Source organism: Lineus longissimus, chromosome 14 (genome assembly GCF_910592395.1).
Source record: "Lineus longissimus chromosome 14, tnLinLong1.2, whole genome shotgun sequence".
Taxonomy (NCBI): Eukaryota; Metazoa; Nemertea; class Pilidiophora; order Heteronemertea; family Lineidae; genus Lineus; species Lineus longissimus.
The window spans coordinates 6,229,298-6,256,341 of record NC_088321.1 but is presented as its reverse complement, the minus strand read 5'-3'; the positions used below and the strand labels follow the sequence as shown (position 1 = coordinate 6,256,341).

At 44.0% G+C, this 27,044-nt stretch overlaps 2 protein-coding genes across 4 annotated transcripts; both read right to left on the bottom strand.

Annotated features, from left to right (window-relative positions):
• Positions 1-3,472: 3,472 nt before the first annotated feature.
• On the bottom strand, positions 3,473-26,977 carry LOC135499158 (transcription initiation factor IIE subunit beta-like). Of its 3 annotated transcripts, none has more exons than XM_064789828.1 (8): positions 26,869-26,977; positions 23,916-24,057; positions 22,352-22,431; positions 20,865-20,972; positions 16,481-16,666; positions 7,258-7,354; positions 5,733-5,848; positions 3,473-4,691 (listed from the first exon to the last, which is right to left on the bottom strand). In XM_064789828.1, exons 2-8 carry the CDS (start codon positions 24,055-24,057, stop codon positions 4,581-4,583), a joined length of 840 nt encoding a protein of 279 aa, XP_064645898.1. In that variant the 5' UTR covers positions 26,869-26,977; the 3' UTR covers positions 3,473-4,580. The 3 variants fall into 3 exon arrangements, with proteins under 3 accessions (XP_064645898.1, XP_064645900.1, XP_064645899.1); XM_064789830.1 differs by having other exon boundaries at positions 26,909-26,928; XM_064789829.1 differs by lacking the exon at positions 26,869-26,977 and adding an exon at positions 24,392-24,443.
• Positions 9,925-16,458, bottom strand: LOC135499157 (putative nuclease HARBI1). Its single transcript, XM_064789827.1, has 3 exons — positions 14,186-16,458; positions 13,741-13,969; positions 9,925-13,185 (listed from the first exon to the last, which is right to left on the bottom strand). Coding segments are annotated over exons 1-3 (1,077 nt in total). The 5' UTR covers positions 15,033-16,458; the 3' UTR covers positions 9,925-13,184.
• Positions 26,978-27,044: the final 67 nt, after the last annotated feature.

Here is a 27,044-nt window from a genome sequence, read left to right as displayed (position 1 = left end):
GCGCCGAATTAACAAAATCATATTACCCCTGAGCGCCGAATTAACCGAGCATTTTTGAAAATGATTAATAACAACGTTATTTTTGTTACAAACACCATGGAATGTACTGATGATTTTATACAAATGGTAATTCCAGTCGATTTTTGTGACATTTCCCGCCAAAATTTACTAATTAGGGGTTAATTAGTGCAAATACCCATAATCAACAAAAATATGGCCAGAACATACCTCCATCAGCTTTTTATACCTCCCTTGGTATTTTAATATGAAGTCTGGGTCTAAATACATCGTTTCCATCCGATTCCTGGTCGAAGCATCCGTCTAATTAGTCGTAGCAGCGCTAATTACTCCTGATGACGTCATTCCCGCGAAAATGGGGCTTCAAGTTTTTGATAAAATACTCAAAAGCTTGTATAGAAACTTGAAATTTGTTCGATGCCATTTTGTGCTAAGCATCACTGTCGAAGTACCAAAGAGCGTACATGCACACTCACTGCCATCTCTTAGCAGACAGGTGGAACTAAATGTCTGCTGTCGACGATCGTCGCCTCTGGCGCTTTCCCCCTTATGTCGACGATCGTCGCCTCTGGCGGTTTAAGGGTTAACAGGACGTAACATCTATTTTAAAATGCGTTTCGAAAGTGAATGCATGAGGACAACCCATTTGTGTCGTATATCACTGGAAACGCCCGATTCCCGTGAATAAGGTCAATCACAATGTATTACATTACCAAAACAAAAATGTGTCGGAAGGAACTATATGGATGGTCCCATCGCACCCCCCCCCTCCAGCAGTATGACACAGAAGGGCTAGTTGACTGTTCACCGGGGGGGTTTGGGGGGAGCTTCCCCCCAACGCACTGGTAAAAACCTATGTCGACGGAGGGGGGTTTGGGGGGTGTCCCCCCATTGTAACAGCTGTAGTTGTTAGAGCTTGCACTTAACATATGCTCGTAGGGGGGTTCGGGGGAGCTCCCCCGACCTAAAGGGGGGCTCACTAAGTTCTTGACTTTACATATTAAAGACTTGCTAGTTTCTATTCTTGGTTCATAAGAGTCCCTCGATATGGGTTCTTCGTTACCATGTACGAATTCTTGGCATATGAACCGATCTTACCTGTTTTAAACTGATTTTCCGGCGAAATATCGAAGAAACTCGCACGGGATTTGGCGCATCAGCAAATTTCTCCGCCAGTTGACGAAGTACCCAAAAAATTGATTACGCAGTAACCATTCCTGGCACATGACCTAATTATTATTCACTTCCGATTTGGGTCCCTCCCTTTTATTATCATAATCGACGCGTTCAAAGTTGGTCAAGGGAAATTACTTCATAAATCATGCAAATTACCACGAAGGCGTCATGTTTGCAGATCAACCAATCAGATCGGAGATTCCACAGGAGTCATGTGATCAAATAAATTGTTAAGGCACATTGTTGTCTAACGGCCGTGGAATAGAACGATCTAAATAATCGCGGGTGGGAGGCCTCCCTTCATGAGCCACGGCGGGAGAAAATAGTGACGGCAAACACTGCACAAAAACGTCCGTTTATGCTCCCTCCAAAACGATGTCTCTACACGACGTCAATATCTCCAGAATATACGATATCCACTCTTTCCGCTCATCCAATACTAGCCTCCTCCCTATCCACAACGATCTGCCAAAATGCCATATTTAAAAGTCCGAAAAAAAGTAGAAATTAGAGAAATCCATCCTCGTCGTTATCGTCTCTCCTCCTAAATTATGTGACCTTTTCCCCGTCAGCCGCAACCGGCTGATCGGTCTTCGCGGCGGGGTCCTGCGCCCCAACAGCCAGAGCCGAGAGGTCCGACTTCAATCTGCATTGGTGGGCATGTACTAGGCCTATAATATGTAAAGAGCAAGCTCTAGTCAACTCCCACAACTGTTTGACATGGGGGAGCCCCCCAAACCCCGTCCTTCTGACATATTTAGCCAGTACATTTGGGGATGAGACCCCCAAAGCCCCAACCCCGTTCTCTGAAAGTGACAGGTTTTAGTCAGTACATTGGGGGGAAATTCCTTGGAGACGCTGAACAATAAGGCCCCATAAGAAATAGTCCCCGCCCCGGTAGCTGTCTCATATCTGCGGACAGAAGCAGCTCTTTGTGGTGAAATAATAATTGAATTTTCCACCTGCTAGCCTAGATATTTGTGTATGTTTCTTCAGCAGTTAGTTAATAACGAATTTTTGTAGCTGATATATTCTTAATTGTTTTAACGCGTTTTTTTTATTCGTTTGGCGCCAAAATCAAGAATGGCAAATTTATTATCTTGACACTGGAGGCGCTGATGTCGTTCCGGAACGGTAGATGCTAAATCGGATAGCCAGGCGGTAAGGGAACTCCTGCACTCTGACCACGTGACCTACATCATTACTTCACAGTTCTGGCACTGGGTCGAGTTTGGCAGTTACTAGAAATCACGTGACTGGATCTGGATTTAGTAGTGATAAAACCGACTTTTTTGAAGTTACGTAAATCGAGAAGAAGATGACGTTTTCTTTGTCTGCAATGAAATGTCACAACTGTCTCCGCCGACGTTGTCCTGTATGTCCTAGCAGACGATTTTGAAATACATGATGTCCCACACCCGCACTTCAGTGGCGCCGGTGTGAATAAATCTACTTGCGTGAATGGTCAATGGCTCATGACGTCATGAAATAATTGCGTCACGAGGAAGGAAACAATGGGAATCATGGTAACTGTGGTTGCGGTGCGTCGTGAAAGCAGGATCGGCAAGCGCGGCCCGTATGGAATGCGACAAACTGTACCGGAACCAGAATTGTCATGGGTCTGCACAAATTTTTTCAGATTCGATGGACATGATGGATATATGAATTTTGTTTACACTTTATACACACGTAACCATTACACTCACTACGTTGTGTGAGTTACTATAGAAATGCACCCAAAAACTCTTCTCGTTACAAGCGTCAGGCGACCAAACACATTGATATAAGGACTACCATGGGTTTGACTCTCAAACGGATCACCGCAGTTATGTCTTTGTGTCCTTGAGCGAGACACTCAACCCTCGTCGTTTCAAATGGAACCAAGGCTCAGTCTACCTTTTACCTTTGCCAGAGCAAGCATAAGACTCCACCAAGTGAGAAACATTCATTTCAATAAACCAAACCGTAGTGGCATGTAAAAATACTTATCCTGGGTTGGAGGAGAATACTCCCTGGAGAAGAAGGCCTTAAAGTCCCCTGCTAAAGGAGAGTTGTATTCCGAGCTGTCCCTGGAGGACCACACCTCCAAATGCAAACACCTGACAAAGTAGAATTTTCTCGAAGAAAGATGCTCACCCTGCCTTTGAGGAAAATACTCCCTGGAGGAGAATACTAGGCAGCCGGCAGTGAAAGGGTTACCAATAAAGCAGTGATGAACGCCAACAACACTTTCAACAAAATAGAAACCAGACAGAAAACCAACCAACAGAAAACAGACTTCGAACAACAAAACGTTTTATTTGATTCATTTCTAAAAACATCCCCATCCACATCTTTTTAACTAAGTATCTTTCAAACTTTTACTGAGGCAGGTTTGCGCAACACTCAGTCTAATTCAACACGTTTTGTTTTCGTTCCCTCCGGGTGCACTGGTTTCCTCCTACAAAACAAATTGCCCAAATACCGTTTCAGTGTGGGTTTAAATAAACAAATGCAACGATTCCAGTCTATTCAGACATTTCGTACAATTGGTACTTTTTCAATGAATGACTTTACAAATTTGGTCAACCAGGTTAAATACTATTGCGAACAGAGAATGTAGTTTACGCTACGGTTAAATACTATTGCGAACAGAGAATGTAGTTTACGCTACGTCTTAACAAAAGTCAGCCGCGATACCCCAATGTGTTCAGGTTTGTTGTTGTTTATATGCGATTTCATTGGTTGAGGTTTGTGGGGGGCGTGGCTTCCTAGAAATTTAGTGCCAAATACCGTTTCAGAGCAAATGAAAATTAGGAACCAATCAAGAGCGGCCGTGCCCCGAGCTCAATCTTATTAAAGGGACAACCTGGGAATTACCTGGCCAGGAGGAAAATGTGCCAGCTTGACACCATGCGTCACCACTGGTAGTATTACACTGATGCCGTTCTCTGATAACGATTTTCACCAGTGTTGGAAGGCAGTTCTGGGCATGGCTTGCGAATTTCAGGCAGGCCTAAATTTACACCCCATTCTTGTGCATTTGTTATTGGACTTCAATGACTTTTCAATTATCCCGTTTGGAGAAATCACGCTCCTGCTGGAAGCCATTTTTGTAATGAAAAAACCAACATATCTCATGCCCAAGTTGTCCCTTTAACATGTTTAAGGACATAGTTTGTCAGCGACCGTGTTCTCCATTTAACTTTGAACATCGATGTCAATCAAGTGATGCATGCAACCGGACAGTCATAACGATTTCCACCTTTTTGGCAACGCATATAGTCACGGCAGACACTTTTCTCCATAAAACTCTTCAGCAGAATTCCAACCAATCAGACCCGACCTAACTCATTTCTGAATTACTTCAGCCAATCACACAAGTCCTTACAAAATTGATAACTGTCTCACTTGTCCACGTTTGAATAGTCTTCTAACAAGTTTCCTAAATGGTCGTTGTGTGATTTGAATGTCTTTTTTCGATTGCCACCTTTTCGTTTTCGTTTCTGTACTGGAGCCTGAAACAGAGGAAGACATTATCAGTAATGGAAGGGGTGGGTTAAAGGGATGACTTGGGCCTGGTAATCACCTGGCCAGGAGGATAATACCTCTGTCTGCCACCATGTGCCACCACTGGTAGTATCATACTGAAGCTGATCTCTTATAATGATTTTTGCGGACGGACACCACCTGGTTAGACTGTGCACTCCAACCAGGTGATGGTAGCGAGCACGAGAGAAGAACACTCAAATCATAACACCAGCTTTGCCGGTGTATCTATAGGAGAAAGCCCCTCCCACTGGCTGGCTGTGGAAAGGCTAACTACCTCCCACAGCGCATAGAAACCAGTGACATCACCTACAAAATAGAACAGTGAGCAGTGACGGACACTTTGACCATAACACTAGCTTTGGCGGTGGATCTATAGGAGGCAGCCCCTCCTACTGGCCGGCTGTGGAAAGGCTAACTACCTCTCACAGCACATAGAAACTAGTGACATCAACTACAAAATAGAACAGTGAGCAGTGACGGACACTCTGATCATAACACCAGCTTTGGCTGTGGATCTATAGGAGGCAGCCCCTCCCACTGGCCGGCTGTGGAAAGGCTAACTACCTTCCACAGCGCATAGAAACCAGTGACATCAACTACAAAATAGAACTGTCAAGTTGCGAGAGTGAGCAGTGAGTGTGGGTATACATTTTCATCAATGACTGTGGGGACACAAATTTCTCGGAACAGCCTTGCGGCATACACATTCAACTACGCAACAATATATCAGGGCTGTACCATCAATTATACACCACCCATTGAAGCTACCGCAACCTTTGCCACAGGCTGCAGTTCATACCTTGGAACGGCCTTGCCGCATACACGTACCATTACAAAACAATTCATCAGGGCTGTTCCATCAGTTTTGCACCACCCATTGAAGCTACTGCAACCTTTGCCACAGGATGCAGTTCATACCTTGGAACAGCCTTGCGGCATACACATACCATTACATAACAATACATCAGGGCTGTTCCATCAGTTATGCACCACCCATTGGAACTTACTGCTGTTTTTGCTCCGACGTCCTGCATGGTAGTGATTCCCCGCTGGTCCAGGTACTCATCTATCTTATTTTCATCTACCCCATCTACGGACACGCCTCGCCATAATTTTATAAATTCTGAATAAAAAGCAGAACATTTTGAAAGGGCATTGTAGTCTTGTAGTGAAAGGCCTACACTGTTGTCTTCATTGTATTTTATAGTGTCACAAATAAAACTTCTCAAATGAAATGGCCAGGGCCATTGTGCTCACCTCATGTGGAGGAAAGATGGATAAAGAGCATGGTATTGTGTCATGTAGTGTTAGGTTTGATGTAGGTCCAAGCAATTACAATTTCCCCAAAATGGCCAATTTACAGTACATTCGACCTCTGTGACCTTGAAAAGTAGGTCAAATCAAAGAAGACCCGGGTGACACATTGAATGGTTGTTAGAATTAGATGTACCTATGATATAAAATTGGTGCCAATCGGGCAAGTCATTACTAGGAATAATGGCATTTTGAAGAATTTAGGATTTGGCCCCCTCCCTGGAGGCCAAACGGCAAATCAGATCGCACCAAACTTCGGTACCTGAGATCACCTGACCAAGGGGTACATGTGTACTTAATTTGTGATCAATAGTCATTGCAGTTAAGAAACGTGCCATAGTTACGGCCTGACGGCGAATTTACGCCATTTGACCTCTGTGACCTTGACAAGAAGGTCAAATTAAAAACCTGTGTGACATATACTGTATGGTGGTTAGATGTACCCATGATATGAAATTGTTGGCAATCGGGCAAGAAGAAGTTAAGGAATAATCACATTTTTAAGGTTTTTGGATTTTGCCCCCTGGTGGTCAAGTGGTGAATCATATTGGACCAAACTTCGGTCCCTGAGATCACCTGACTAAGGGGTAAATGTGTACCAAATTTGGTATCAATAGTCATTGCAGTTTAGAAACGTGCCATCGTTACATCCTAACGGCCAATTTACACCATTTGACCTCTGTGACCTTGAAAAGGAGGTCAAATCAAAAACCCGGAGGATATATGATGCACCTTTGCTAGAAGTACCTACCATATTTTTTTCAAAATTTCCCGACTACTATTAAGGGAGATATTGCATATTTTCACTTTTAACGTTTGGCCCCCTGGTGGCCAAACCATGAAACGAATCGGACCGAAACTAGGTCTCCAAGGTGTCATTACATAAGGGTACATGTGTACCAAGTTTCAACTCAATAGCTCTAACAGTTACGAAACGTGCCCTGCTAACGTACGACGGCCGACGACGACGACGACGGACGCCACGGTATGGGATAAGCTCACCTCTGCTAAGAGGTGAGCTAAAAATGGAAGCTCATTAAAGTCCTGACAGGTTTCAGGACAGTGCGGGGATAAAACGTTCGAAACTAGATGACAACTTCTACTGTTGATGGAAAAAACAAGCAAACAAACTGTACTTGATATCAGACTCATAGTACTTTGAAAACCCAAAGCTTTCCTATGCAAATGAGAACCACTGAGTGATTAGAGTGTCCTTACCCTCGTCAACTGTGAAGTCGAAGCTCTTATCGTTGTAGAAGAGGACTTCTTTTTTATCGGCGGGTCGCGTGATTTTAGTGATTTGGCTGCCCAATTGCTGTAGAAAGTAAGATTGAACAGGCTTTCAATTCATAAGAAATTGTGATAGAAAGTAAGACTGAACAGGCTTTCAATTCATGACAAATTGTGGTAGAAAGTAAGATTGAACAGGCTTTCAATTCATAAGAAATTGTGATAGAAAGTAAGACTGAACAGGCTTTCAATTCATGACAAATTGTGGTAGAAAGTAAGGCTGAACAGGCTTTCAATTCATGAGTAATTGTGGTAGGAAGTAAGACTGAACAGGCTTTCAATTCATGAGAAATTGTGATAGAAAGTAAGACTGAACAGGCTTTCAATTCATGACAAATTGTGGTAGAAAGTAAGATTGAACAGGCTTTCAATTCATGACTATGAGTAATTGTGGAAGAAAGTAAGATTGAACAGGCTTTCAATTCATGAGCAATTGTGGTAGAAAGTAAGATTAGAGAGGTCAAATTGAATGGAAACTCCCAATTTGGGACCGAAGCTAGTGTCCTTAATAGAGAGGTGTCCTGATTAGAGAGGTCAAATTGAATGGAAACAACCAATTTGGGACCAAAGCTAGTGTCCTTAATAGAGAGGTGTCCTGATTAGAGAGGTCCACTTTAATGGAAACAATCAATTTGGGACCAAAGCTAGTGTCCTTAATAGAGAGGTGTCCTGATTAGAGAGGTCAAATTGAATGGAAACACCCAATTTGGGTCCAAAACTAGTGTCCTTAATAGAGAGGTTGTCCCTTATAGAAAGGTGTCCGCTAAGGGAGGTACCACTGTATATAAGTTTTAAAAACGCATTCTTCCAACCAGCCAACCAGCACGTTCAAAGAAGCTTAGACAACTGTCCAAGAGATTGCAGTGTGAAACTCATTGTCTGTCTTTACCTCCTGTTAACTCTTCCTGGAAAAACATCATAATTTGGTTAAAAGAGATCAAAAACCTATTGTATTTTGAGCAAGCCTTGTCACTGATGTCAAGAGCATCGTACCAATACCCTATGAAGCCACAGTCCAATATCATAACAATACCAGCGTCATTACCCTATTTGATCTCTGCAGGAGAGTTGGAGTCCACTGAAGGCTACTGTCAACCTATGTGGGGTATTTTACTTGTCCTGGCATAGGCACTCAGGTACAAGGGACCACGGCTATCAGTCTCATCCGACAGACCCTCACGTATTTCATACATTGTAGGTTTTGTGCTGAGCCAGGAATGTTAGTTCTGTTGGAGAATCTTATAGTATCCCTTTAAATTATTTGTATTGTAGTTGTGCTGCATAAAGTTAGATGGCAGCACAATCTAGTTCTTCTCATTCTCTCCTTTATTCCAACTTATGTAATTCAAGGCCTTCTAAGGGCTTGACCCCTATCGCTCAATGCCAGTCCATTTATACCTTATGCCAAGAGCTGTTATCATACATTTCAAACCACTATATTTGCAGATCTTCCTTCCTTTACCCCACCACGGCCACACATGACCAGTCCCATCGGTCACAGTTCCTTGAGAAGGTGATCAAACCCGGGCCTTATTGCAGGGTAGGAAGCAGTGTTGACCACACAGTTCCTTGAGAAGGGGATCAAACCCGGGCCTTATTGCAGGGTAGGAAGCAGTGTTGACCACACAGTTCCTTGAGAAGGGGATCAAACCCGGGCCTTATTGCAGGGTAGGAAGCAGTGTTGACCACACAGTTCCATGAGAAGGGGATCAAACCCAGGCCTTATTGCGGGGTAAGAAGCAGTGTTGACCACACAGTTCCTTGAGAAGGGGATCAAACCCGGGTCTTATTGCAGGGTAGGAAGCAGTGTTGACAACACAGTTCCTTGAGAAGGGGATCAAACCCAGGCCTTATTGCAGGGTAGGAAGCAGTGTTGACCACACAGTTCCTTGAGAAGGGGATCAAACCCGGATCTAGTGCAGGGTAGGAAGCAGTGTTGACAACACAGTTCCTTGAGAAGGGGATCAAACCCAGGCCTTATTGCAGGGTAGGAAGCAGTGTTGACCACACAGTTCCTTGAGAAGGGGATCAAACCCGGGCCTTATTGCAGGGTAGGAAGCAGTGTTGACCACACAGTTCCTTGAGAAGGAGATCAAACCCGGGCCTTATTGCAGGGTAGGAAGCCGTGTTGACCACACAGTTCCTTGAGAAGGAGATCAAACCCGGGCCTTATTGCAGAGTAGGAAGCAGTGTTGACCACACAGTTCCTTGAGAAGGAGATCAAACCCGGGCCTTATTGCAGGGTAGGAAGCAGTGTTGACCACACAGTTCCTTGAGAAGGGGATCAAACCCGGGTCTTATTGCAGGGTAGGAAGCAGTGTTGACCACACAGTTCCTTGAGAAGGAGATCAAACCCGGGCCTTATTGCAGGGTAGGAAGCAGTGTTGACCACACAGTTCCTTGAGAAGGAGATCAAACCCAGGCCTTATTGCAGGGTAGGAAGCAGTGTTGACCACACAGTTCCTTGAGAAGGAGATCAAACCCGGGCCTTATTGCAGGGTAGGAAGCAGTGTTGACCACACAGTTCCTTGAGAAGGAGATCAAACCCGGGCCTTATTGCAGGGTAGGAAGCAATGTTGACCACACAGTTCCTTGAGAAGGAGATCAAACCCGGGCCTTATTGCAGGGTAGGAAGCAGTGTTGACCACACAGTTCCTTGAGAAGGAGATCAAACCCGGGCCTTATTGCAGGGTAGGAAGCAGTGTTGACCACACAGTTCCTTGAGAAGGAGATCAAACCCGGGCCTTATTGCAGGGTAGGAAGCAGTGTTGACAACACAGTTCCTTGAGAAGGGGATCAAACCCGGGCCTTATTGCAGGGTAGGAAGCAGTGTTGACCACACAGTTCCTTGAGAAGGGGATCAAACCCGGGCCTTATTGCAGGGTAGGAAGCAGTGTTGACCACACAGTTCCTTGAGAAGGGGATCAAACCCGGGCCTTATTGCAGGGTAGGAAGCAGTGTTGACCACACAGTTCCTTGAGAAGGGGATCAAACCCAGGCCTTATTGCAGGGTAGGAAGCAGTGTTAACCACACAGTTCCTTGAGAAGGGGATCAAACCCGGGCCTTATTGCAGGGTAGGAAGCAGTGTTGACCACACAGTTCCTTGAGAAGGGGATCAAACCCAGGCCTTATTGCAGGGTAGGAAGCAGTGTTGACCACACAGTTCCTTGAGAAGGGGATCAAACCCAGGCCTTATTGCAGGGTAGGAAGCAGTGTTGACCACACAGTTCCTTGAGAAGGGGATCAAAACCGGGTCTTATTGCAGGGTAGGAAGCAGTGTTGACCACACAGTTCCTTGAGAAGGGGATCAAACCCGGGCCTTATTGCAGAGTAGGAAGCAGTGTTGACAACACAGTTCCTTGAGAAGGGGATCAAACCCAGGCCTTATTGCAGGGTAGGAAGCAGTGTTGACCACACAGTTCCTTGAGAAGGGGATCAAACCCGGATCTAGTGCAGGGTAGGAAGCAGTGTTGACAACACAGTTCCTTGAGAAGGGGATCAAACCCAGGCCTTATTGCAGGGTAGGAAGCAGTGTTGACAACACAGTTCCTTGAGAAGGGGATCAAACCCAGGGGCCTTATTCATGAAGCCTTCGTAAAATTGTTACTAATAACGATTTACGTGGCTCGTAGTAAGACTTTAGTAACTGCCAAGTAAGACACTACGTCTTATTCACAAAGCATTATCATCGATTTATTACCGTATTACTTATTAAACCCTTCGTAGGGAAATATTATCAGGTACGCACTTGAGGTGATCTGTATAGAATTGTTACGTAATCCACTTGAGCTCACCTCATTGACTGTTTGTAATAGGGGCATCGAGTATTTGTACAGTAATTGGACGTGCTTACCATCATTTGATGGATATTCGCCACCCTGACAACATCATGGAGAAAACCAATAAGAAGAGGAAGACCATTGTCCCACCACCCGAGGAAGGAAAGAAGACCGTTGTCCCACCACCCGAGGAAGGAAAGAGGAAACGGGGTGTGAATTTTTCCCCAAATGAAATTATAAAGTTAGTTGATCTCGTGGAATCGAAGTGGTCCGTGATCAGCAGCAAGTTTTCGGATGTCATTACGCTGAAGCGGAAGTCCGACACGTGGAAAGAAATAACCCTTAAGATCAACAGTGTGGCAAGCGTCCGGAGAACGACCGAAGCAGTTCACCATAAATGGCATGACCTGAAATCGAAGGCAAAACAGAAGGCTGCAAAAATCAATGTACTGACCAAGCGGACCGGGAACAAACCCCTTGGCGATGATGTGTCCGAGTTAACGCAACTCGAGCAAAGGATCGTAGGCCTAATCGGTGTCGAAATGATACAAGGAATCGCTACTGGTATGGACACAGAAGAGCTGGACCTACCTGAAGATGACATGAACCAGCAATACCCGTTTTCCCCGTCTGTCACAGAAGCCGATGATGACGAAATTTCTTATTTCGATCAGAATGCGTCACTCTCACTTCAAAAATCGAAGGTAGGTTGGTCGTCTGCGGGCGCTCCAGTTTCCTGCATTACATTTCGCCCGATTTGTCTACAGATTCAAAAGTGCCATCTTAGGCGCTTGGCTCTTGACGAGATATTTCATCCTTACATAGCATTCAATACTTAATTCTATCAAATGTATTTTCCAGAGAATTCGTAAGGTTACAGCAACCGTCACGCGCCCGAACGATAGCAGCTCAGAAGATGACACCCGATCCCCTTCACCGCCGCCAAGTCCTGCCCGACAACCCAAGAGCTGTCGTCCCACTGCTGGCTCTTCCAAGGCGTCTTCAACTGGTTTGTCTGTCGCAGCAAAGAAGTCATTGCATACATTCCATACCGTTGAATTGCGGAAATCACCCGAGGTAAATAGGTTTTTGATTACTGGAGGCATAAGCAGTGATAAGGGAAGATCGCAACTTTCCAGGTGGCTGCACAACGATCTGTGCAATGCTTTTTCTCATTTGCTTGTGTCGTTATTAGGAAAGAAAACGTATCTCCTGACGTGCCCGTTTCAGTACTGGCCTTCTATATGAGAAGGAAGTAAATAACAACTAAAGACATACTAAGACCTCACTCATGTTTAATGGCTTTTTGCATTTAAGTCTATCAAATGTATTTTCCAGAGAATTCGTAAGGTTACAGCAACCATCACGCGCCCGAACGATAGCAGCTCAGAAGATGACACCCGATCCCCTTCACCGCCGCCAAGTCCTGCCCGACAACCCAAGAGCTGTCGTCCCACTGCTGGCTCTTCCAAGGCGTCTTCAACTGGTTTGTCTGTCGCAGCAAAGAAGTCATTGCATACATTCCATACCGTTGAATTGCGGAAATCACCCGAGGTAAATAGGTTTTTGATTACTGGAGGCATAAGCAGTGATAAGGGAAGATCGCAACTTTCCAGGTGGCTGCACAACGATCTGTGCAATGCTTTTTCTCATTTGCTTGTGTCGTTATTAGGAAAGAAAACGTATCTCCTGACGTGCCCGTTTCAGTACTGGCCTTCTATATGAGAAGGAAGTAAATAACAACTAAAGACATACTAAGACCTCACTCATGTTTAATGGCTTTTTGCATTTAAGTCTATCAAATGTATTTTCCAGAGAATTCGTAAGGTTACAGCAACCATCACGCGCCCGAACGATAGCAGCTCAGAAGATGACACCCGATCCCCTTCACCGCCGCCAAGTCCTGCCCGACAACCCAAGAGCTGTCGTCCCACTGCTGGCTCTTCCAAGGCGTCTTCAACTGGTTTGTCTCTCGCAGATAAGAAGCTTTCACATGCCGTTGAACTAATTGATGTGGAGAAGGAACGGGTCAAAATCGAGAGCAAGCGACTTGACGTGGAAGAACAACGGCTTCATCTGGAAGAAACAAAGGTTCATCTCGCAAAAAATGCAGTATGGCTATTGGAGGTACTAGTGGATGCTGTTACGGAAACCAGCGAATCCCAGAAAACTGGCTCAAAACCAAAGGAGAACAAGTCCAGGTCATCGGCATTCTCTGTACTTGAAAAAATGGCCAAAGGAGAGTGACCTACATATATCACGCAATTTTAAAGTGATGTTGTTGCTGTATAACTGCTACATTGTTTGTTAGATAGATAGTGAAGTAAGGAATAACTGATAAGATTGTGCTTTCATCAAAATCGTGTTGGTTGTTGGTATGAATTTATACCTTGATCACAGTACATTGTTCTGTACAAACATGATGTTTATTTGTTGATGAAAGAAGATCGTTGGAATTGTAGTTTGGCAGTCTCGCCAGTAATCAAATGCTCTACAACCTTACTGTTTATCGTTGTTGATTGTAACATGATGTTGAAAACGTCTCTTGTTACATGTACCACCATTTTGGTTGTACACATCAATTAAAATGTTTTGGTTAATTGGAAATAAAGTTCTGTTTTAAATACATACTACATATTCCTGAAATGCTGATCTATCAAGCGTGCCCTTTCTCCAACACCTCTTTCTTCGACATCGACATCGAGGATTGGTCTATTGTTGACGTCATCATCGGGATTATCCACATTGGCTGGTGGGTCGTTTGGGACAGGGAGGCCGTGGTTTTCACAGATGTTATGTAGCACAGATGTTGCAATGATCACCGAGCAACACTTCTCGGGGCTTAATCGAAGAGTTCCACCTGCAAAAAAGGCATCTTATTAAAGAAATGAGAATGGGGAAAGTCAGTCGAAATCGAAATGGAACTTGTACTGCAAAGCAGTCTATGCAGCAATGTTATGGGGTGAAATGCTGCAGCACTGTCTGAGAATGGCTATAATAGCCATTTGCAGACAGATGCTGTCGGTGTCTAGAAACTGGCGATCTCTCCTGATTCACCAATAAGGACATAATTTACCTTCTTTGTGCAAGCACCTCCATCGGTTTTTCCATCTTCCAAAGGTTCGTTCAATGATGTTTCGTACTCGCCTGTGGTGAACGTTGTATTGTCTGTCCGCTGCATCTGCTGGGCGGGAGACTGGGGTCATGAGACAGGGTCTAAGTGGGTAGGCACTGTCACCGAGCAAGTATCCTCCATCATTCAGGCCGCGTTCCATCTTCACCTTTAAATTGCAGTTGGACCAGATAAACGCATCATGGGTGGCACCTGGCCATCGGGCTACTATATTTGAAAATTTCAAATCATAAGTACAAATCCCCTGCACATTAATGGCATGCCACTGTTTCCTGCACACGTATGCATTCTCGTTTACGGATGGACATTTGATCGGAATAAGGGATCCATCTTCGCAGCCAATAACGTTCGGAATCCGATGGCGTTCTGTATAAAATCTTTCCTTCTGACGTTCTTGCTCAGCAGCTGTTCGAGGAAATGTTATGAAATGTTTTGCTTTACCCTGCAAAGCAGTTGCAACTCTGGTAATAATCCTTGATATCGTAGGTTGACTCAAGCCATTTGACATGTCTCCATTGTCCAACTGCAAACTGCCAGTAGCAAAATATCTAAGCGCAACGCAAACTTGGAGAGTTGCTGGAACGGCGTGCGAGCGCAGCGTATACGGGGCAATGTCATCCTGCAACAGGTCGATAACTTCGAGAAGGACCGGCCGAGTCATCCGGTATCGTCTGTACAAATCTACGTCATCATAGACGTCAAGCGGTTGTAGACGATCTCTAAACACACGCTGCCGTCGTAAAGCCCGCCTTGCTTCCAAATTTTCCAACACAATCAACGACGCAGCCATGCTCCTTGTCTAAAAATGTGTCCAACTATCTAAGCATGGACTGATAACACGCTAAGAAGCCCGAACACCTCACGTAACACTAGTAACGACTTGCGAAATAGATTGAAGTTACGGGTGCTTCGTGAATACCGCGTAATTCGCTAATAACGACCTAGTAATACGTAAGTGCTTACTAGGCCCTAAGAAGGCTTCATGAAAAAGGCCCCAGGCCTTATTGCAGGGTAGAAAGCAGTGTTGACAACACAGTTCCTTGAGAAGGGGATCAAACCCAGGCCTTATTGCAGGGTAGGAAGCAGTGTTGACCACACAGTTCCTTGAGAAGGGGATCAAACCCGGATCTAGTGCAGGGTAGGAAGCAGTGTTGACAACACAGTTCCTTGAGAAGGGGATCAAACCCAGGCCTTATTGCAGAGTAGGAAGCAGTGTTGACAACACAGTTCCTTGAGAAGGGGATCAAACCCGGATCTAGTGCAGGGTAGGAAGCAGTGTTGACAACACAGTTCCTTGAGAAGGGGATCAAACCCAGGCCTTATTGCAGGGAAGGAAGCAGTGTTGACCACACAGTTCCTTGAGAAGGGGATCAAACCCGGCCCTTATTGCAGGGTAGGAAGCAGTGTTGACCACACAGTTCCTTGAGAAGGGGATCAAACCTGGGCCTTATTGCAGGGTAGGAAGCAGTGTTGACAACACAGTTCCATGAGAAGGGGATCAAACCCGGGCCTTATTGCAGGGTAGGAAGCAGTGTTGACCACACAGTTCCTTGAGAAGGGGATCAAACCCGGGTCTTATTGCAGAGTAGGAAACAGTGTTGACAACACAGTTCCTTGAGAAGGGGATCAAACCCGGGCCTTATTGCAGGGTAGGAAGCAGTGTTGACCACACAGTTCCTTGAGAAGGGGATCAAACCCGAGCCTTATTGCAGGGTAGGAAGCAGTATTGACCACTAGGCTATGGGGCTCCACCAATTATTGCCTCTTTCATATTCAGGATGAACAAACGTACATTTTAACTTGTTGGTGTATAGCTGATACAAAAAGTGTTATGAAGTACTCTGCATAACAGAGAACATGATCAATGGACTCTTCGCTTGGGTGTATAGCACAGTATGCTTGAACTCAGTGATTGCATAGAGCATTCGAATTTAGGTTGGTGGCATTAGGGTGCAGCATAAGCCTGTAGAGAAGTTTGCAAAAAATACTAAATTTGTGATATTGCAATGGACATCAACGGAAGATGCTAGGTTGGAGTCTATTGCAGCATGAACTTGTTAGAGAGTTTCTTAACCCTATAACACCTGGAGGCGAACGGTGATAACCGCCGTCGATCTCACTGGAGAAAAAAACATGATTTCCAGGTAAGATAACGTCGGGGCCAAGGGGAATAAGCCCTTGCGCTGGCTCTAGGTGTTATAGCGTTAAAGAGGACACTCGTGTCAGCTCGGCGCCTACCTGAATAACTCGCCCACATTTCGGCACAGCCTCTTCGACGTCGTCCATCAAAACACCGCCCAATCCTTTCAGGTCATTCCGCTCCAGCAATCGCATTAACCCCCTCCGGTCTCGGATGTTATACTTCGGGCGGAAGACAAACTTATTGTCATCCACGACGTTGATCTTGGGATTGTTGACGAGGGCCTACAAGGGTTATGAGACATTAGAGAGGTTCAGATTTTGATCAGCAAACAAGGTGGCACTTTATATTCCAGGTCCCTGTCTGACTTTTTCAAGACTTCGAAGTACAGTAGAACCTCTCTATTAAGGACACTAACGGGACTGACAAGTGATGTCCTTAATAGAGAGGTGTCCTGATTGTTGACGAGGGCCTACAAGGGTTACGAGACATTAGAGAGGTTCAGATTTTGATCAGCAAACAAGGTGGCACTTTCTATTCCAGGTCCCTGTCTGACTTTTTCAAGACTACGAAGTACAGTAGAACCTCTCTATTAAGGACACCAATGGGACTGACAAGTGATGTCCTAAATAGAGAGGTGTCCTGATTGTTGACGAAGGCCTACAAGGGTTACGAGACATTCGAGAGGTTCATATTTTGATCAGCAAACGAGGTGGCACTTTACATTCCAGGTCCCTATCTGACCTTTTCACGACACCGATGTACAGTAGAACCTCTCTATTAAGGACACCAACGGGACTGACAAGTGATGTCCTTAATAGAGAGGTGTCCTGATTAGAGAGGTCAAATTGAATGGAAACAACCAATTTGGGACCAAAACTAGTGTCCTTAATACTAATAGAGAGGTTGTCCTTAATAGAGAGGTTATCCTTAATAGAGAGGTTATCTTTAATAGAGAGGTGTCCGCTAAGGGAGGTTCCACTGTAATAGCTTCAGTTTTTTCCTGGTGAAAAGAGATTCACCATGCGCATGCACAGTGGTAAGTGGAGCCAAAACTCTTCCATTATGTTGCTGAAAATTTTGGAACGTAATGATGATAGATACATAATCTGATTGATGCTAAGTGAGATATGGATATCAACGCTAATTAACCATTTATTCTTCCAAATATCGCAAAATGACAACTTGGACATGTTCTCAAAATATCAACATTTTTTGAAAATTTTCTTGATGACATGGAAGACAATGTCAGTCTGAGTACTGAACCAAGATTTGGGGTGAAAACATCAAAGTCTAGTTGATTGAGTGGAAATATCGTTTTCGTGGTGTTTTGAAGAATTACTGCCAAACCAGTATTGATATAAACATTTCGCTTTAACATCTATCAGATCATGTATCTATCATCAATATCCCGCATTTTCAGCGTTATATCACGCACAGTTTGCGGATGCAGACCACTTTAAAAATACCTTGTACCCAGGTCTTACAGGCTTTTCAGTCCTATACTACATTCATGCTCATGGATGGTCATCTGGCCCAGAATCATATTTTGGGTGCTGGATTCGAAAGGCTCTTGATACCAGTATGGGGCCATCCATTAAGTACAGTAGAACCTCTCTATTAAGGACACCTTCGGGACTGGCAAGTGCTGGCCTTAATAGAGAGGTGTCCTGATCAGAGAGGTCAAATTGAATAGAAACTACCAAATTGGGACCAAAACTAGTGTCCTTAATAGAGAGGTGTCCGCTAAGGGAGGTTCCACTGTATGTACGCATCAAACTTCGGATTTTGAGACCCCTCCCCTTGTACACACAATTTGGACAAAATTTACAGCTGTACGCATTTTCCCCAAAATTCCTAAACTGTCTCCTCGCTCAGTACGTACATACTCAATGGATGGCCCTTATCCTCATGAGATGCAGAAGATGACCCAAGGGAGGGGTGGTGTGCAGGGTGAGGGTGACATAACATTGGTTGGTCTCAACAAGAATTTCATCAAATATCAGTATATTGGTCTTGCCCTGATGGTACCAGGGATAAAGTGAGTTTGGAGGAGGGTGAATAGTGGGAGGAAATAACCTACCTCAGTCAATAGCCATATTTCATCAAATATCAGTATATTGGTCTTGTCCTGATGGTACCAGGGATAAAGTGAGTTTGGAGGAGGGTGAACAGTGGGAGGAAACAACCTACCTCGGTCAATAGCCATATTTCATCAAATATCAGTATAATGGTCTTGTCCTGATGGTACCAGGGATAAAGTGAGTTTGGAGGGTGAACAGTGGGAGGAAACCTACCTCGGTCGATAGCCATATTTCATCAAATATCAGTAAATTGGTCTTGCCCTGATGGTACCAGGGATAAAGTGCGTTTGGAGGAGGGTGAACAGTGGGAGGAAACCTACCTCGGTCGATAGCCATATTTCATTAAATATCAGTATAATGGTCTTACCCTGATGGTACCAGGGATAAAGTGAGTTTGGAGGAGGGTGAACAGTGGGAGGAAACCTACCTCGGTCGATAGCCATATTTCATCAAATATCAGTATATTGGTCTTGCCCTGATGGTACTAGGGATAAAGTGAGTTTGGAGGAGGGTGAACAGTGGGAGGAAACAACCTACCTCGGTCGATAGCCATATTTCATCAAATATCAGTATATTGGTCTTACCCTGATGGTACCGGGGATAAAGTGAGTTTGGAGGAGGGTGAACAGTGGGAGGAAACAACCTACCTCGGTCGATAGCCATATTTCATCAAATATCAGTATAATGGTCTTGCCCTGATGGCACCGGGGATAAAGTGAGTTTGGAGGAGGGTGAACAGTGGGAGGAAACAACCTACCTCGGTCGATAGCCATATTTCATCAAATATCAGTATATTGGTCTTGCCCTGATGGTACCAGGGATAAAGTGAGTTTGGAGGAGGGTGAACAGTGGGAGGAAACAACCTACCTCGGTCAATAGCCATATTTCATCAAATATCAGTATAATGGTCTTACCCTGATGGCACCAGGGATAAAGTGAGTTTGGAGGAGGGTGAACAGTGGGAGGAAACAACCTACCTCGGTCGATAGCCATATTTCATCAAATATCAGTATAATGGTCTTACCCTGATGGTACCAGGGATAAAGTGAGTTTGGAGGAGGGTGAACAGTGGGAGGAAACAACCTACCTCGGTCGATAGCCATATTTCATCAAATATCAGTATATTGGTCTTGTCCTGATGGTACCAGGGATAAAGTGAGTTTGGAGGAGGGTGAACAGTGGGAGGAAACCTACCTCGGTCGATAGCCATATTTCATCAAATATCAGTATAATGGTCTTGCCCTGATTGCACCAGGGATAAAGTGAGTTTGGAGGAGGGTGAACAGTGGGAGGAAACCTACCTCGGTCGATAGCCATATTTCATCAAATATCAGTATATTGGTCTTGCCCTGATGGCACCAGGGATAAAGTGAGTTTGGAGGAGGGTGAACAGTGGGAGGAAACAACCTACCTCGGTCGATAGCCATATTTCATCAAATATCAGTATATTGGTCTTGCCCTAATGGTACCGGGGATAAAGTGAGTTTGGAGGAGGGTGAACAGTGGGAGGAAACAACCTACCTCGGTTGATAGCCATATTTCATCAAATATCAGTATATTGGTCTTGCCCTGATGGTACCAGGGATAAAGTGAGTTTGGAGGAGGGTGAACGGTGGGAGGAAACAACCTACCTCGGTTGATAGCCATATTTCATCAAATATCAGTATATTGGTCTTGCCCCGATGGTACCAGGGATAAAGTGAGTTTGGAGGAGGGTGAACAGTGGGAGGAAACAACCTACCTCGGTCAATAGCCATATTTCATCAAATATCAGTATATTGGTCTTGCCCTGATGGTACCAGGGATAAAGTGAGTTTGGAGGAGGGTGAACAGTGGGAGGAAACAACCTACATCAGTCGATAGCCATATTTCATCAAATATCAGTATAATGGTCTTGCCCTGATGGTACCAGGGATAAAGTGAGTTTGGAGGAGGGTGAACAGTGGGAGGAAACAACCTACATCAGTCGATAGCCATATTTCATCAAATATCAGTATAATGGTCTTGCCCTGATGGTACCAGGGATAAAGTGAGTTTGGAGGAGGGTGAACAGTGGGAGGAAACCTACCTCGGTCAATAGCCATATTTCATCAAATATCAGTATATTGGTCTTACCCTGATGGTACCAGGGATAAAGTGAGTTTGGAGGAGGGTGAACAGTGGGAGGAAACAACCTACCTCAGTCAATAGCCATATTTCATCAAATATCAGTATAATGGTCTTGCCCTGATGGTACCAGGGATAAAGTGAGTTTGGAGGAGGGTGAACAGTGGGAGGAAACAACCTACCTCGGTCAATAGCCATATTTCATCAAATATCAGTATATTGGTCTTGCCCTGATGGTACCAGGGATAAAGTGAGTTTGGAGGAGGGTGAACAGTGGGAGGAAATAACCTACCTCGGTCGATAGCCATTGTTTATGCCGTGCTCCGACATCAAGTTGATTTGTTTCGTCAAGAATGTCATCAATTGATAATGGATAAGTGTCTCCCTGTTGATGCCGTTGCTGAAATATTAAAAGCGGACGATACACGAGTTTGACAATGCAATCTCTAGGAACGTTTCAATAAGTTAGGAATGAATCACTGAGAAAAACAACTCACATCGGGTAGGCCTAAATTTCATCAGTGTCGACGCTGGCGTCATCAGGGCAAACTCTGCTGATTCAAAATCCTGAATTCCCGGCATTGAGTGCCAAGTCAGGATTCCAAGTCGTCTGGTATTCCTGAATTCCGATAATTCTGGTAATGTTTGACACAGCACTATAACATTCCTCGCACAAGCGTGAATAGTTTTGACGTACAATGAGATTGGAGGGACCCCTATTGAGGACTTTGTGTAGCTTTTTCTAACCTACCTAGCTGCTGTCGATTGATTTCTTTAAAGGACAACTTCTATTTTTCCGATGGAGAGGAAAATAAGATATTCTTCCAAAAATCGCGTTAATTTTATGATTGAAGTAGTCACCTGAAGTTCTATTGGCCTATATGAGCTAGTATCAGTTGGGGATTTGTTTTTCATTGTGAGCAACTTCGAACATGAGAGGGGCAGAAACAGGGTGAGTGCAGCCCAAAATCGCATCACGATATCCAATTTGATGGAATCCAATTTCCCTTCTTCTATTCTTCCCCTTCCTGGGCGTTTGCTCTGCACTTGGAGGTGATTTTCTCCACGGAGTATTCCTCCTCCAAGGCGGGATGAGCGTTCATGCGTGCCAGTATGGTTAGGCCATGTAGGCGCCAATTGGGTTTATTGGTCTAGTGACTACGACTTCGGCAAGGCCTAGTGACTCCAGACTTCGGCCGGATGGAGTGTCACAACTGCCTTCGTCCAGCAATGTGTAAAACTAAAACCCTCGGTGAAAAAGTGTAAATCAGCAATGGAAATATCATACTTGGGTCTTCTGATGATTTCGGCACAATTTTAAAGACATTTTCTGGAGTCAAAGTGTAAAATGGCCCTAACAAAGTGTACACAGGCCTGTGTGTGAGATTTCCCCCAAATGTGTAAGCTTAGGCAGCCCTGTAGAGTCCACGCAAGCTACTCATGTTTCTCACTTGGTGGGGTCTGTAACCTGCCCTGGCATAGACACCAGATTCAAGGAACCTCGGTTTTACATCTCATTCAAAGGACTGTGGAGAGCCGGTAATTTTCGTTCCTTGAAAGCCACAGCGGTTCATCCAGAAATACACTCCTGGGTTCTACCCGGGATCGAACCGGGGCCTTTTGAGTGGTAGTCGGAGTTCACCACTCAGCTATAAGGCTCCTTTATTCAAATTTGCACATACTTGATTATTTTACTTAAGCGGCAAAACACTTTTCGGTACTTTTGTCCTGGTGGAAAAAACAGTCAACGAAACCAAGTGATTAGTATTCTTATCTTACCTTCATATATTTAACTATTTTTGCCAATATTCCAAACTTAAACTGTGAACTTCCTTGCATTGCCTTGTAGTTAAAATCGGCTGAAATGAATAAAACAGTAAACTCACTGAAAGGCTCAACTCATAAACATTTTTAGCTGCAATTAGACCAAAACTAAAACAGCCACTCAAAAACTTTTCTGTTTTCGGCCAACGAGCAAAGCTATGAAAATCATTAGGCTTAAACTTTCATGCAAACTTGGCCTTCAAAATTCTTTCACAGCCAGTTTTAACTCCCGAAGCCGTCGAGTCTGTTTGAATCTTGATGTTCTGATTGAACTGGTTAACACTGGGACGCGGCCATCATACTGACCATTATGCCCCCGGTCTTTTGGCCAAAGGAGGGAAGTCCACGCCAGCTACTCATGTTTCTCACTTGGTGGGGACTTTAACTTGCCCTAGCGTAAACACCAGATACTAGGAGCTTTGGCTTCAAGGAATTGATACCGAACTGACGGTATTGATTGTCTCACCAAAACCGCGAGGTTGGAGCTAAAATGTAGACCAAAACCATAGCCAATATTTAAGCTCCATCCGAGCGGTTTTTGTGAGACAATCAATACCGACAGTGAGGTATCAATTTCTATTCTAAAACATCTCAAATGAAATATCGAATGATAAAGGCTACATTATCCATTATGATAACGAAATATTCTCACTCGGGTGTTTTGTCAAGTCTTATTCGAATGACTGTGAAGAGTCAGGAATATTAGTTCCTTAAATCTACAACGGTTCATCAAGAACACAAAGCCTTGGTTCCGAATCTGGGCCGAATTGCGTGGTAACCCACAGTACTTTTATCAACCACTAGGCTATGAGGCTTTCAAACAGGTGTCTGCGATGGATCTGCCAAGTGTTCTGGCCAAGGATAATCTCTAATGAAGCTCTCCGATCCGTCAGCTGACGCAGATCAAGAGTTCTAACGTTGCCGCGTAATCGGATGCTGCAGACTTTGATGGCTTAGACATGTCCTCTGAATGAATCCAAGCAGCATACCAAAGACTGCCCTGCATTTGAGCCCCCAGGGAAAGAACAAACGAGGCTGGCCCAAAGTCAAATGAAGTAGGACTATGTCAGTGGAGCTGAAACTCATGGGGCTGACATGGGACGAGGCACAACGGGCAGCAAGAGACTGAAAAGGCTGGAGGTTGTGTTGTGGCCTTATGTGCCACTAGGGACGAAGAGCCCTAAGTAAGTATGAGGCTTTCAAGGGTAGGTGCTTACCAGGAGGACTATGTCAAAGGAGCTGAAACTGATGGGGCTGACATGGAACGAGGCACAACGGGCAGCACGAGACTGAAAAGGCTGGAGGTTGTGTTGTGGCCTTATGTGCCACTAGGGACGAAGAGCCCTAAGTAAGTATGAGGCTTTCAAGGGTAGGGTGCTTACCAGGAGGACTATGTCAAAGGAGCTGAAACTGATGGGGCTGACATGGAACGAGGCTGGAGGTTGTGTTGTGGCCTTATGCGCCACTAGGGATGAAGAGCCCTAAGTAAGTATGAGGCTTTCAAGGGTAGGGTGCTTACCTTTAGGTTTTGGCGCTGGCCGTGCCTTCTTAGTACTGCGATCATTTTCAGTTCTTTTCTGGGCCTTTCTCTTTTCGACTGATGGTTGTGCTAGCGCCCTCTTTTTGAAAGCTTCTCTCTCCTTCAGCAACGCTGGATCCATCTAGAAAAAGAACGTGGTGAAATCAAAAGATTAGACGAACATTGGGTTGACAGTTGTGGCCAGGAACCCCAACTTGCCCAAAATTATTATCGAGATCTGAATACGCTTCAGATCGGATGACATATCAAAAACAACAGATTACAACTGAGATGTTTCAATACCAGTTCCCATGCCAAAGACTCAATAAACGGTTCGCGCAAATAAATTTCTGTGAAAAGTGCTTTTCAAAATGGCAGAAATTTATTATTCATTATTTTTCAAACTTACACTGCCTGTGAATCACAGGCAGTGTAAGTTTACCATGTGTTTTACAGTTTATCTAGTACTGACGTACCGGTGCAAGAAATAGCCGCCGGCTTCATTTGACATTTCATTGTTTTAATGCAGCTATCAAGTTTATGCCCGGACCCCCCTCCTCAGGCACTCGACGTGAACTCGCCAGTCCAGCAAATCCCTGAGGTTGGGAACCAGTCATAGATTCACCTGTCTCATGGAAATCACCAGGAGCGGATTCACCTCCTGTCATAACAATTCACCTTTGGGACTCACTTTTCTCTGAAAAGCGAGTGGAGACTCACCCCAAACTAGTCAAGCCTATACTTTTCCTAAGACAATGTAAACAGGGTCGAAAAAGATTTCAAAACGTCAAAATAATGGCCGAATATTGTAATTTGATGCAAATTAAAAAGTGCTGAAACAATATAAGATTAAGAATGCAAAGCTTAATATCATCAAGTTTAAGGTCAAAATAGTTTGACCTCTCAGTCTCAGGTGAAAATAGTTGGATTTTGTTGACAATTAATATTGATCATCAAGTTTCAGGCCAAAATAGTTTGACCCTCAGGTGAAAATAGTTGGATTTTGTTGACAGTTAATATCATCAAGTTTCAGGCCAAAATAGTTTGACCCTCAGGTGAAAATAGTTGGATTTTGTTGACAGTTAATATCATCAAGTTTCAGGCCAAAATAGTTTGACCCTCAGGTGAAAATAGTTGGATTTTGTTGACAATTAGGCCTTATCACCAAGTTTTAGGCCAAAATAGTTTGACATCTCTCGGGTGAAAATAGTTCGATTTTGTTGACAATTAATATTGATCATCAAGTTTCAGGCCAAAATAGTTTGACCCTCAGGTGAAAATAGTTCGATTTTGTTGACGATTAATATTGATCATCAAGTTTTAGGCCAAAATAGTTTGACATCTCTCAGGTGAAAATAGGTGGATTTTGTTGACAATTAATATTGATCATCAAGTTTTAGGCCAAAATAGTTTCACCTCTCTCGGGTGAAAATAGTTGGATTTTGTTGACAATTAGGCCTTATCACCAAGTTTTAGGCCAAAATTGTTTGACATCTCTCGGGTGAAAATAGTTCGATTTTGTTGACGATTAATATTGATCATCAAGTTTTAGGCCAAAATAGTTTGCCCCTCAGGTGAAAATAGTTGGATTTTGTTGACGATTAATATTGATCATCAAGTTTTAGGCCAAAATAGTTTGACATCTCTCGGGTGAAAATAGTTCGATTTTGTTGACAATTAATATTGATCATCAAGTTTCAGGCCAAAATAGTTTGACCCTCAGGTGAAAATAGTTGGATTTTGTTGACGATTAATATTGATCATCAAGTTTTAGGCCAAAATAGTTTCACCTCTCTCACACGAAAATAGTTGGATTTTGTTGACGATTAATATTGATCATCAAGTTTTAGGCCAAAATAGTTGAACCTCTCTCACGTGAAAATAGTTGGATTTTGTTGACAATTAATATTGATCATCAAGTTTCAGGCCAAAATAGTTGAACCTCTCTCACGTGAAAATAGTTGGATTTTGTTGACAATTAGGCCTTATATCATCAAGTTTTAGGCCAAAATTGTTTGACATCTCTCGGGTGAAAATAGTTGGATTTTGTTGATCCAAGAAGGCGGATCTTCTATCAGAGTGAGATTAGAGTCGCCATCAGCATTTACACCTTCCCAAAGAGACAGAAAAAAGAGTTTCACTTCAATTTCAGATTCTCAGGTGTCAGCAGCTGTAATTTTGGGTCAAACTTATTACTTAACAGCCTCCACCAGGTTTAAATGCATTAAAGTCATCAAAATAAAATCTAATGGTCATAGGCCCTAAATCAGTAAATGAAATAAGGACATTTTCATTTTTCCACATTTCCTGATTGTTTCATGACATTTGTGTGAGCAACTGCAGAATAGCAGGGACACTCTGTGCTAAATGATAGGAATGTGTACATAATGTACAGAGGGACAGAGTGTACATAATGTACAGAGCTACTACTGTCCCGGCTATTCTGCAGACAAAGGCCCATTTGGGTGCTAGCTAGATTAGCGAGTTGTTGTCTAAAATATACCAGCGTCCACCACCCTGTCGGCGGCCGTGTTGGATTTGAACTGGATAGGGCTTCCTGGACCTGGTCAACACTGACAACAGACTACAGTCAATAGTGTCAATAGACAATACAGAGGTCAGAGCCCAGCTGCCCCTGTGATTTTAGAGATAAGAGTCCGAGTAAGACAACATCTCCGTCTTACACCCAAATGTCATAAAAATTTTCAGGAAATGTGTTTCATGGTGTACTTATTACGTTTATGGCCACTAAATTTTATTTTGATGACTTTATGCCTGAATTTTAAACGAAGGCCAATTTTAAACCAGGTGGACGCTGGTGCAGTGCATGAGATGAGTGGTGGACGCTGTTTCGCCGATCGGACGATTGGTAATTTTGGCGTTTTCAAATCGTCATCAAGCCAAAATACACGCATATGTCAACATATATTCGGCATAAGTCATTAGTGTATACCTTTACGAATACAATTAAACAATTTTCAGTAGAATCTGACCAATAATAACGACAAAACTAGCGGAAGTGCGGAGGAAATTTATAAACAAATCCAGCTCCGAAAAAAACGGATGTGCACTTGTGCACCATCTGTCGGCTTTCACTGCGAGCGCCTCCCAGAATTTTTTTATGAACTA

Excerpts from the sequence above, each read along its gene's own strand:
- LOC135499157 (XM_064789827.1), bottom strand. The coding sequence starts at position 15,032 with ATGGCTGCGTCGTTGATTGTGTTGGAAAATTTGGAAGCAAGGCGGGCT. Across the intron at positions 13,970-14,185 it reads GAGGTGCTTGCACAAAGAAG|GTGGAACTCTTCGATTAAGC; the intron begins GTAAATTATGTC and ends CCTTTTTTGCAG.
- LOC135499158 (XM_064789828.1), bottom strand. The coding sequence starts at position 24,057 with ATGGATCCAGCGTTGCTGAAGGAGAGAGAAGCTTTCAAAAAGAGGGCG. Across the intron at positions 7,355-16,480 it reads AATGTGGGCGAGTTATTCAG|CAATTGGGCAGCCAAATCAC; the intron begins GTAGGCGCCGAG and ends TACTTTCTACAG. Across the intron at positions 5,849-7,257 it reads CGACTTCACAGTTGACGAGG|AATTTATAAAATTATGGCGA; the intron begins GTAAGGACACTC and ends CTTTTTATTCAG.